At 51.7% G+C, this 12223-nt stretch overlaps 1 protein-coding gene across 13 annotated transcripts; it reads left to right on the forward strand.

Moving 5' to 3' along the window:
• Positions 1 to 2492: 2492 nt before the first annotated feature.
• On the forward strand, positions 2493 to 11546 carry C9H19orf12 (chromosome 9 C19orf12 homolog). 13 transcript variants are annotated; one of them, XM_032486227.1, is made up of 4 exons: positions 2509 to 2646; positions 3777 to 3966; positions 7203 to 7372; positions 10526 to 11546. In XM_032486227.1, exons 3-4 carry the CDS (start codon positions 7213 to 7215, stop codon positions 10789 to 10791), a joined length of 426 nt encoding a protein of 141 aa, XP_032342118.1. In that variant the 5' UTR covers positions 2509 to 2646; positions 3777 to 3966; positions 7203 to 7212; the 3' UTR covers positions 10792 to 11546. The 13 variants fall into 13 exon arrangements, with proteins under 13 accessions (XP_032342124.1, XP_032342118.1, XP_032342123.1 ...); XM_032486232.1 differs by having other exon boundaries at positions 3777 to 3879; XM_032486226.1 differs by having other exon boundaries at positions 2522 to 2646; positions 3174 to 3966.
• Positions 11547 to 12223: the final 677 nt, after the last annotated feature.

Below are 12223 nucleotides of genomic sequence, written 5' to 3' on the forward strand. Positions count from 1 at the left end.
TAATAACCTTTAAATAAAAAGAATATGAAAATGAATATATGTATATATATGCATTAAAGGGACATTATGCTGTACACCAGAAATTGACATATTGCAACTGACTGTACTTCAATTTAAAAAAAAAAAAAAGAGGTTGCAGGGGTTTATGTGTGTGTGGCCTGCACACATGATCATCCAGCCCTTAGTTTGGGTGGGTTTATCCTGAAAGAGCTGTGTGAGTTAGGAGCTGGCTCACTCAGCTTCTGGAAAAGGGGAGGGTGGGGGCACTGGCCTCAGAGGACCCTGCCTGAGTTCTGGCCCCAGCTGGCTCTGTGAACACTACCTAGCACCCGGGGAGACTCAAGGCCCAACAGGAAGAGGGTACATTGTGAAGGCTGGAGTAGAACTGGATTTCCTGCCACACTGAGCATATGAGGCTCATATTTGGGACTTTGGAGATGCTGTTTATTTTCATACCCTATGATGTAAACAAGAATAATCTAGATTCCCACATATTACTGCTTTTAATCTTCACAATAGTCCTATGAGACAGGCACTATTATTATTGTCATTTCCCAAATGAGAAAGCTGAGGCACAGAGAAGTTCAGTAACTTTCCCAAGGTCATCCAGCCAGACCTTCAGATCGCTAGCATTATGAAAGCACAAGCTGGATGCGGGGCCAGTGCAGTCACCACACCAGCATGGAGACCCCACTGTGCACCTCGTTCCTGGGACTCACTTTGCAGAAGTCCCGGCTGCCATCATGGGGATGCGGTGCCTTGTGTTACCGTGATGGGCTTTGGTGTGTGCATTTTATGACTTTATTCATACCAGCATGAAGGTCCCAGGTTGCTGATGGGTTAAATGTTTGCATTACTTCTCTCAGCTAGCTTTCTCTAGAGGGCTTGACCTTGAAGTTTCCTTCCTTTCCAGAATCTTTGCTCCCTCCCTGTCCTCTCCCTCCCATCTCTGGGGAAGGAGCGAGCAGGCCCAGTTCTTTAATGTACCACCAGAGGGAGCTGCCTGCAGAGAAACAGGAGAACTTCACCCAGGCCCTGGAGACACCCTAGGGAGCTGGGCTATTCTTAACCTCAGTTAATTTTCACTCTTGAAAGTCACCCAAACTCAGGCAAATCCCCTATTCTGGAACAGAAGGGGTTATTTCACTCTAGCCAGGAGAACTCTGGTTCTTTTTCACAATGGGGACAGAGGGGAAACAGAAGTAACAAAATGATGAGAAAGAACACAAAGTTTCAGTTAAATAAGATGAAGTTCTCCAAATCTGCAATACAACATAGTGTCTACAGCTAACAATGTTGTATTGTACACTAAAGTTTGTTAAGAAGGCAGATCTTATGTTAAGTATTCTTACCACCCCCAGCTGCCATGCGCATGCGCACACACACACAAACGCTAATAATAATAGAGGCAGCAGGAGACATCCAGAGGTGATGTATACATTTATGGCCCTGATGGTGGTGATGGTTTTATAGGTATAAACTCATCATAAGTACAACTTTTGATATGTCAATCATACCTCAATAAAGTGGGATTATCTATCTATCTATCTGTATCTCACACACAGACAAACCCAAAGTACTTTCCCATTCAAAATAGATGAAGAAGAAGTAACCATATTGTTCTGGCAGTGTGAAAGAGGCCCAGCCCCTGGGTGCCCACAGCACCCCAAGAAAGCAAGGCAGAGCGCTGGTTATAAGCCGGGGCTTGGAGCAGGTGGACCCAGACTGGCGTCTGGACCTTGATACTTGGTGGCCTGGGCTACACCAACCTCTCTGCCACTTGGTGCCTCCCTTCTCCCACCTGTAAGATGGCAATGTCCACGCGGCAGGACTGCCGTCAGGATTGAGTGAGACAGTCCATGGAAAGCCACCAGAAAGAAGTCTTCTTTAAATTTGAGCTGGTTCAAGGCCAGCGTTGGGGAAGGGGGTTCGGGGAAGATGGGGGGACGGCTTCTAGGTAGGCCCCTTTAAAGTCTTCCCTGGCCCTTCTGTTACCCGCACCCCTCATGCCCCCTCCCAAGAGGCTCCCCAGCCTCAGCTTTGCCTTGAAACTGGACCTCCCCTTCCCCTGGAACAAAGGCGGCGCTTGGCCTTTTCAAATCTTTTCAAACCTTTCAAACCAGAGGCTGCTGGTGCCGCCACTGGGACCCGGTGATGTGTGATTCTGCCCCATTCACCGAATACTTGCCAAGACCCGCTGTGCGCTCTGCTCTCCGGCGCCGGGCCTAGGGAGAGGGAGGGGGTCCCCGGGTCCTGAGTGGAGGGTCAAAAGGAGAGAGGGTCTCCCGAGAGGCCCGCGGGCTTGAGCAAGGTCCAAAGGAACCCGACCTAAAACGAGTGTGGGGAGGTGGGGGGCAGGGGTGCGTGAGAAGGCGCGCGGCCTCGGAGCCCCAGTACCCGGGTCCAGGCACCCCAGCGGGCCGGCCGCTCCCGGAGCCGGGCGGGGGCGGGGAGCGCGGGGAGCGCGGGGGCGGGGAGCGCGGCGGCGGCGGCGGCGGCGGCACCGCCGCGACCCGGTTGGTGGGAGCTCCCGGAAGGCCCGGAAGGCCCGGCGCGGCCGAGCCGGAAGGCGGGAGGGTGGGGTCTGCGCCGCGGCCTCGTGTCGCGCGTCTGCCGGCTTGTGACCTCGCGGCGCCGTCCTCGCAGGTAAAGGGCCTGAGCCGGTTTGGGGGCGGGGCGGGGCGGCGCTGGGCTGGAGCGGCTGCGGGGAGGCTCGCCGCGCGCTTGGCCTCTCCGCTCCTGGGTGGGCGGGCGCTGTTAGTGCTTTCGTTTTTCAGATGAAGAAAGGGAGGCACTGAGAGGTGTGTGTGAGTGTCACCTCCCGCAGGAAACCGGTGTGCGTGCGTGTCATCTACCGCAAGAATCTGGGTGCGCCTAGGGCCGGGCGGCGCAAGGCGGGGCACCCCTGGCCTTGCCCTCTGATCTGGACGTTGGTTTAGAGATGATCAGAAAGAGATGTTACAGATTTAGAGGAGGGAAGGTCAGTTTTGTAGGAACTGGTAGCTTCTTTAGCCTTTTAAAAAAGAAATAGGAATAATTTGAGAGGTTGTGAAGCCACCTGTTCACGGGCCAGATAGGTAGGTCGAGGTGTTCTCCGCTAGGGCACTGCTCAGCTCTGGCCTGGGCTGCTGCAGAAGGTGGGCCCAGTGTGGCTTGCTCTTTTGCTTTTTCAGGAGAAACCAGAAATCTGAAGTGTATGTGAAATCTCTTGATTTAAACACTGGCACCTAACTTAAAGTGCCAGTCTGTGGGCTAATCTGACAACGTTTTGCTGATGGGATCTGCTGTGGACACAACGCGGCGGGTGAGCCGGGGATGGGCCGGTGGCGCAGATAGCTAAGAGAATGTACCAGAGATGAAGGAGAATAGTAAAGGCATTTATTAGGGGTACACTGCCCTTGACAACAGCGGGGCACACAGAGGAGAGGTGTCTGTGTGAGCACGGGGCGAAGAACAAAGGAAAAGTTTAATAGTTACGCTGTTGTAGGCAACAGCGGGCCACATAGGCAAGAGGTGCCTGAGTGAGCTCAGGGAGTCGGCTGTTGGGGTCTTTTATAAGGTAGGGCCTCAAGGTGCCTGATCCGGTTGTGCACAAGTCTCTGATTGGTTGTAGGTGAGATAAGAAGTTGAGGGTCATGAAGGGCAGTAGGGTTGATGACTCTGATAAGGTGGGCTGAAACAAGCCAGCCTGAGCAATTGTGAGATTAGGCATTACCTAGGGCTATCAGTTTGTTAGGGCAAACATGCCGGGTAAAGAATGTACTTTATCTATTGAGGGATTGCAGGCTGATATCTGAGAGCCCAGAAATGGAGGTTGTTGGACTTTGAAGGATGTCAGTTGGCCCCACAGGATCCACCTGCAGCATTTGCCCTGGAGAGGTGAGAAGACACGATTTATAGGAGCCACTGGGCACAGTGGAGTTTTGTAAATTCCACCAGAAAAGTATAAAGTACTGAGGATTCCAGGTGAGTGCGATCACTCTGATTCTTAACGAGGCTCTGCTTTTCTGATTGTTTAGAAGAACCGTGTTCATGGAGGTCTGTGTTAGCTCTGGAGCTTTCCTCTCCCTCATCTCTCACAATCTGGTCCATCTCAGAAAGCCAGGCTGCAGTCCCAGGGACAGGCTTATCTCCCTCTCCCCCAAATCCCTGCTGTAATCAAGCAGACCAGCCTGGGTGCTTGCAAGAAACCAGGGCTTCACATTGGCATTTGCCTTCCCTACGGCTGGCAGATGGGCTTCCTGTGGCCAGAGCCTGTTTCATGGACAAGTCTGATTCTGAAATAGGTGTGATATGTATGGGGGAGGGGGGGTGAGGGAACACCCCCACCCCTTTGAGGTCTGTTCCCCTCAGAGTGCTCCTTCTGCCTCCTCCCTCCTCACCCACTTCTCTGCCACTTACAGACAGAGGCAGCCGGAGTGGGAGAAGGAGGGGCAGGACTGGCTTCTCTGCTCAATCTGGCAAGCCTGGAGAAGTGAGGAGGGGAAGGGGCTGCAAACCTTTCTTTGACAACAAGAGTCTGTTGATGCTCCAACTTCTAAAATGATTCTTGCAAGGAAATTAGACCAGCGTTCCCTCAGATGGAGGCAGCCACAGTGGCTCCTCTTTACTCATGGTGTGAAACCATTGGACCCAGCAGGAGCTGGGCCACTTCCTCCCACACATCATGATACCTGCTGGCCCTCTGGACCTGCAGAGCTCTGGGCTTATACCTTGTGGGGGCCCAACTGGGGCTAAGTGGAGGTTGGAGGTAGCCTTTGCACAATAATGCCTCATTAGCCTCTGTGGGTTTCAACTTAGCCACTCAGAGCAGTTTGGAAGCTTTTTTTTTTTTTTTAAGACAGTAGAGGATGAAGTGGGTTTGTATGTATGTATCTGTTTCTTGCCTCTTTTACGTGCATTTTCTTGCTGTGCAGAAACTGTTTCGAGAGTAATTCTGCAGAAGGTTTGTTTTAGGGGTGGCGTCTGGGCAGAGTGCACTGGTCTGGAAGCCAGCCTCGCAGATCAAGCGTAGTGAGGCTCAGGGTCTTCATGCCCCTGGGAGTGGGAGGCTCATTGCAGCCTTCCCAGGACCTCAGCTGCATCTCCCTTTTTATCTCTCTTTTTTCCAGCATAATTGAGAATTAAAAAGCTGGATATAAACCAGAGCTAAGCTAGAAGGTGATCACTTTACAGAAAGATTTTTAGCTTTTTGAAAGGTTTTACTGTGAAATTAATTCCTTTGGTTTATCTTAACACATATTTGAAATTAGACATTTTGTTTGTGTAGCTTTACAAGACCAAGGCTATTGGGCAAATCAGGTTACTCCCCACTCCCCAATTTCTGAGTGGCCTCTGTCACGTGCAGTTCCTTCGCTGTTACAAGGCTATAATGTGATCTTGACGTTTGTGCCTGGACCATTCTTGACCTCTGGAGGAGTGGAAGGGGGTTCTCTTGCAGGGAGGAGGAGGGGTCATGCGCTCTGTCTGAACATGGTGACCACTGGTGAGCAGAGGCCCCTGGAAGCCAAGAGGCATTTTGGTACCTGGGAGCCAGAGCAAGGACAAGCACACCTGGATTCTCCTCCAGTCCCTCGGGGAACCCTGCAGGGCTGCCCCTCTGCTGCCCCTCACACCCGACTTGGTGAATTGACACATCTAGAGGATGTCTCTTTGCAATTTCTGAACTCGAGGACTGAGTAACAGGTGTCAAACATCTTGCTGTCCAAGGTGAGGGCAGAAGACCACCTGGGGGCTGTAAATACAGAATCTCACTCCATCTATACTGGCTGCATTGAGCAAGATAGAATCACTGATGTCAAGAATATCAAAAAAAATAAGGGGAAATTTACAGGGGCTGGAGCACAGGGTCCTTCTTACTTTTCCTGGGGCTAGAAGGAAGCTCTGACTGTGCTGATATGGGAGGTCCACAGATTCGTTCTCAGTGCTCAGAATTCTCTTGGGATTGGGGGAATGATTTTACATTAGAGACTAGTTCCGGATTATCCTTGGGTTAAAAAAGAAAGCTCATATATCCAAAAGATACTGAGCAATAGGGTCTGCTCCAAACTCCCACAGTCAAGTTCCTTTAGTGGATGTTTGTGTGTCTCAGCCTTGAATGAAAAGAGGAGTGTTGGTGAGAAAGAAGAGTGCCCATTGAGCCTTGGGTCCAGCTGAAGCCAAAGTGGAAGCACCCACTCAGTGCCGCTTTGATTTTACTTCCTACCCTTCCAGGTGGCCCGTCAGTGCCGGGGCTCTCCATTCCCACCAGCCCTGGGGCTGACCCCGCCCTGGCCTCACCCTTGCCCCTACCTGGCATTCTGCCAGTGGCAGTTCCCTGACCCCAGAGTACTGTTCTAAAGATTATTGTTCAAAAGTCCATCCGTCTGTCATCTATCCATCCATATGCACACCCCTAGAACTCTCTGATTTCTTTTATTCTCTGGTTGTTTCATCATACTATGTCATCCTATCTCTGCCTTTGGTGTCCCATGAGTAGAATGGATGGACTTTAGAAGTGGTTGCTTGTAGGAGCCAGTGGTGTGTGTTAGGAACAGAACATTGGTTTAGAGACATCGTATCTGAGAGTCTACAGTGTTCCAGGCTTGCTCCAGGCACTTTGTATCCATTCTAGTTACACTTACAAGAATCCAGCCTGTAGGTGGCTTATTTCCATCTGACAGGTAAGGAATCTGACACTCTGCTCGGGGTCAACCGGTGGATACAAGGCTGTGTGGTCGCAGAGTCCCATGCATTCCCCTTCTCTGGCTTGCCATGAGCTGAGGTGCCCTGTCTCACAGAAGAGGACGTGAGGCTGGAACTTTGCACGCTCAGCCAGGCTTTGTGCTCAGAGTCTGCCTGACCCGGGTGAAAGGCCACTGCACTGATGCAAGAGAGCGCGGACTTGCTTCACTCGTGGTGAACTGGTGGAGCATGTGGCCGGGGTTCCTCCTTAATCAGGCGTAGATCAGAAGTTAATCAGAGGGCAGAGAAGACCTTTCATCCCCTTGGCTGATTCTGTCTGCTTATTAACTGAACGCTGCCCTGCTTTCTCTGTGACAGAGAACTTGTCACGTGACTGTGGGGGTGCCGTCCATCGTGCGCATGACAGAGCTCCTATTTACCAACCATGGGGACCCTTCCTTGGAACTATAGGAAGAGTAACATTTGGGTGGATATACCCTTCACTCACTGAAAGTGCCCTTCGGAACGCTTCCTTCTAGGCCTGCCACAATGCCCGTCGTGGTAAAGGACATCATGAAACTGCTGTGTTCCATCTCCGAGGAGAAGAACATGAAGGCAACCATCAGGCACTCCGGGAGGGGCGCCCTGGTCGCAGGGGCCGTGGCCTTCGTTGGTGGTTTGGTTGGCGGCCCACCAGGAGTAGCCTTTGGTAAGTGCGAGGGTCCCGCAGGGACAGTTGTTGGAAAAAGGCCTTTGAAACCACAGGGACCTCATGAAAGCCTCTGCCCTGTGTGGGAAGTTTGTTGAGCTAAGGTTGCTTCTGAGAAATGGTCTTTGGGAACATATATAGTCCTGTTAAAAACACAGGCTTCTGTGTGAATGTCTCAGAAGTGAAGGGTGCCCTTGAAAATGGCATTTATGTCACACAGACCTGGAGGACACTTCTCCCCTGCCCCAGGGATGTGTCCCAGGGTCTGACGATTTCAGGGTGTCCCAGGTCCCTTGAACAGCCTCCCTCCCCCATCACCACTGCCCAGCACCGCAGAGGGGAAGCGAGAGGAACCCGGGACTGGCCCAGCACCTCCTTGGGGCTGGTGCTGTTGGGCCATTTTACATAAGCTCAGTCACAGAGCACTTCCTCGTTCTGAAAGCAAGCAGTCCGAGGTAGGAACAGCAACAAGCAAACTCCTAGAGGGGTCATCCCTGCCCCCTGCTTTTAGCACCCGCTTCTGTTTGGGAACCAGTTACTGGCAACAAATGAAAGTTTGACTGATTTTTTCGCATCGTTCCTTGGAGCTAGAAGTGATGTTGCTTTCTTTGGCTGAGGAGCAAGAAGAATTCCCGTGTGGCCCTGAACCACGGGCTAGGGGTGGTGTCAGAGAGCTGGCCGCTGTCCCGACCTGACATAGGGGAGGGGACAGATAAGGCCTCCCTTGAGGTGCCTCAGATGGACCCTGTCACACGGGGGCATCAGTGCAAAGCATGGGCTCAGCAAATATTTACTGAATGCCTCCTCTGTGCGGGGCAGCCTGTGCTGGGGATACAGGGCCAAGGAAAGCCCACAGTCTGGTAGAAATTCTTCCTTGCAGTCTTCATATGAGTACAGGCTGTTCTTCTGAGGCTGGCTTCTGTGTCCCAATGCACTGGCAAGGCTTCTTGCTCCCTTCTTGCTCTGTTCCTCCCTTCGGTAGCAGGATTGACGTTCAAGGATGTTTTATTAAGCTGAGGCCACACTGGGGAGAAAAAAATCAGTTTGGGGGGTGGCCCCAGACACTCCATCTGTACATTTCCATTTCCAAACTCTATGCATTAGTGAGTTCTGGCTTCCACTTCTTGCCATCCAGGAAGTGGCCCGTGGGGGAGGAGACAAGGCCATCGCCTTCTTCCTCGGTGACATCCCGTATCTTTGTCCTGCCCCATCTGGTGTGCTCAGGGAGGGCTTGCTGCGATCATTTATTGTATAGCTGTGCCCAGATGCCATTTGAGGGGCATATATTTTGTTCAGATTGAGGAAAAGCTGATAGAGAACAGGATATCTGCAAAGAGAACCCAGGGGATTCACTCACTACTTGCAGCCCTTGGTCATGGCCGGGAGCATCATTTTACCCAGAAAACAAAGGAATTTTCTCTTCTCCAAAGAGTTAGTAATTTGCTGGTCGATATTTCCTGGCGACTTTTCACATTAAGTGCTGCTCTAAATCAAATATTGATGTTCTCATAAAGGTTTAGTGCAGATGAGTGCAACTCTTGTCGGCTCTAAGCGTTTCACTGGTGTCATGAGGAAAAGTTCAGTAAAACTTGCAAATGACTGGCTCTGCCTCCCTGGAATGCTGCTTTCTTTCAGAGTGCGGGGCAGATGTCTGTCCAGGGGCAGTGTTCAGCCTCCGTGACCCGAGGCTGGCCAGCCCGGTCCCCACGTCAGAGGAGGTGTGTGCTTCCAGGTGCCTCCACACTTGGCTTTCTGAGATAGAGCAGGATTTACTGCCTATCGGCCGAGTCCAGCCTACACATTTGGGTTTTACCAGTTTTTGCATTAATGATCTTTTTCTGTCCCAGATCCATCCCACAATACCACGTTGCATTTAACGATCATGTCTCCTTAGTCTCCTCTGGTCTTCTTTTTTTTTTTTTTACAGCTTTGATAGTTTTGAGGTGTACTGGTCAGATATTTTGTAGAATGCCTCTCAATTTGGCTCTGCCTGATGCCCTTCTCATGATTACACTGGGGTTATGGATCTTTGGAAGGAGTGCCACAGAGGTGAAGGACGCTTCTCATAGCACATTTCAGGGCATCCATGGGACCTCCCTCGTGATGCTCGCCTTGAGCACCTGGTTCAGGCCAGTTTTGTCCACTGCAAAGTTACTGTTTCCCCGTTCCATACTCTCTTCCTCCAAAGAGAGTCACCAAGTCCAGCCCGGCTGCATCTTTTAAGTATCTGATTGCCAATATTTTAAAATTGTGGGACTTTTTAAAGATACAAATCTGGCATTCCACGTAGCAGCAGTTGGCTGGCACGGGGTAGCCACTGCTCCTTCGCACAGAGACCCAGCTCTCCAGGTCACCACAGGCCCATGCAGCCCACCTCACTCCTTTCGGTTACCTGCCCGGCTCCTTGAGTGTGAGACCCCTGCCCTAGGACATCTTTCTGTAGCACACTGTACCCGACCTGGTTAAATGGACCTTTCCATTGATACAAGGTCTTCAGGTCCTTAAATAGCACGCTTTTACTTTGATGATAATAAATTTACATTTAAAAATAATGCTTGTGCCCGTCTAGGTAACAGAGAGAGAAATAGTTTAGTACATTAAATTTGTTATCTATCATCGTACAACTTCGGAGGGGTTGTGTGAAAATGTTTCAAGAGAAGACACCTCCTCATCTGTCCCCAGGGTCTCTTCACCACCTGATTTCACTGGGAATTTCAAAGTTCAGGGCTGAGGAGCCACTCACTGGAGGGAACAGGCTCACCACTGAGATGGTTCTCCTTGAAAATGTATTTGCTTCTCAGCCCTCTCCTTTGAGATGAGAGAAATTTTTATGGGAGGCGTGGAAACCTTCATTTCAGCCCATGAAGAGGATTTTAGCTAGCACAGCTCTGAGGTGGGAGGTGCTTCACATTGCACAGTGAGTGGAGAGCTTAGGGGAGGGCACCTTTGGGTGTCAATTATCTGAGCCAAATGGACCGCAGACCACGTAAACCTTTGCCCTCCGCCTTCCTGGAGGAGCAGATACGAAGCCGAGCCCGTTCTGACTCGCTCATGAATGTGCCCACTCGTCAGGCCAGAGGACAGGTGCTCACTGAGAACCTGTGGCCATCATTTATGAATAAGGCCGACTAATTGACTAATCCTCTTTTCTAGGGGGCGCCGTTGGGGGTCTATTAGGCGCGTGGATGACGAGTGGACAGTTTAAGCCAGTTCCTCAGATCTTAATGGAGCTGCCGCCTGCCGAGCAGCAGAAGCTCTTTAACGAGGCCGTCGCCATCCTCAGGCACCTGGAGTGGACGGACGCCGTGCAGCTGACCATGCTGGTCATGGGCAGTGAGGCCCTGCAGCAGCAGCTGCTGGCGATGCTGGCCAACTACATCACCACGGAGCTCCAGGCGGAAATTCGGTACGACGACTAGGCCGCTGCTCTGGGGAGCGGGGGTCCGTCCGAGGTGATTCCCCCCATGGCCCTGGCTCATGGCAGGTGACCTGGGAGCTGGGGGAAGCCCCGCATCGTCAGTGTGTCACCCTAAACTGGAGCGAAATCTCCTGCTGGAGTGGCTGCTGCTGTGACCTGTCATGTTCTGGAAGTCATTTATGAAGACACTGTGTTCTGTGGCTGTGTGCTCCACTGTGCCCTGACAACCTTTCGGCAGGGAAGATGGTGAACGTCACATTGAGCCTTCTGATCTTGTGAAGATGACGCCTGTCCAGGCACCCTTTGCACAGCCAGCCCCTCTCAGGGCCTGGGTCTCGGGACCTCAGAGCTGGCCCAAGCTGGAATCATGTTTACCTCTTGAATGCACCTTCCCCCCCGCCCCTGGTCCCCCAGTGACTTCTGAGTGGCCTCACGGAGGGGCATTCGGCCTGCTGAGTGAAGCCACAAATGTCAGTGGCACCCAGCCCCTCCCCCACTAGCTGTCACCTGGGCTCTGGCCCCTCCCAGGGGCTTGCTTTCCCTATCTGAAAAATCACCGTACTTCTTAGGTTCTGCTTTTTAATTAAATATTTTCAGTAAAAAAGTACTGCTCTTTCTGATGGGGTAGGATCGTAAACTCTCTCTAAGAAATGTACCCACCCTAAATTTCCCCTAATACTGTTTTTGCTTTGCTCTCAGAACCGTAACTTGACTGACAAGTGTCATCAAATTGCAATAAATATTTTGTAACCAGTCCTTTTTGTACCTATTTTGTGTAAAGTATCTCTAACATTCGAAGTCATAAACAAGGGAAGGTATGGGATTTGTGGCTTTAAAGAATGAAAGAAAGCTCTGAGTTCCAGTGCCTGAGACCTGCCTTTCAGAAATGCTCTGGCTCCTGTGCTGCAGGTGTGTGGACACCGCCCTGAGCCTCCCCTAGCAACCGCAGAACATCTCTTGGGTCTCCAGGGACCAGGACAGAAGCAGCACTGGCCTCCCTGGGGTGCAGAGGGAGGCATGCCCGCTGAGGCGGTTCAATATCCCACACCTCCGTGTGTGGAAAGAAAACTTCAGGGTGAATTGGAACCCATGGTGATTAAGGAAGGATCGAGCTTTTATCTCAGAAAAGTTACTCTTCATCTGACTAGCACAAATCAGGTGTCCGGGCACAGGCCCCGGCTTGAGGAAGCCACTTCGGTCATTTGCACTGCTTGGGTTTGGGGAGGTAGGGCGAGGCCCATTGAGATGATTCTCCTGACTCAGAAGGTGACTGGGGGGTTGGGGGAAGCCCTACCCATTCATTTCTCGTGTGTTGGGTCCTACTATGCCAGGCCCAGGGGACACAGGTGGTCCCAGCTCAGAGGTCCTGCATCTGTGACCACTGGAGTCCCTCCCCTGGCCTGCCTGCCTTCCCCCCTGGGAAAACCACTCCA

The sequence above is a fragment of the Camelus ferus genome, chromosome 9, assembly GCF_009834535.1.
Source record: "Camelus ferus isolate YT-003-E chromosome 9, BCGSAC_Cfer_1.0, whole genome shotgun sequence".
Classification (NCBI taxonomy): Eukaryota; Metazoa; Chordata; class Mammalia; order Artiodactyla; family Camelidae; genus Camelus; species Camelus ferus.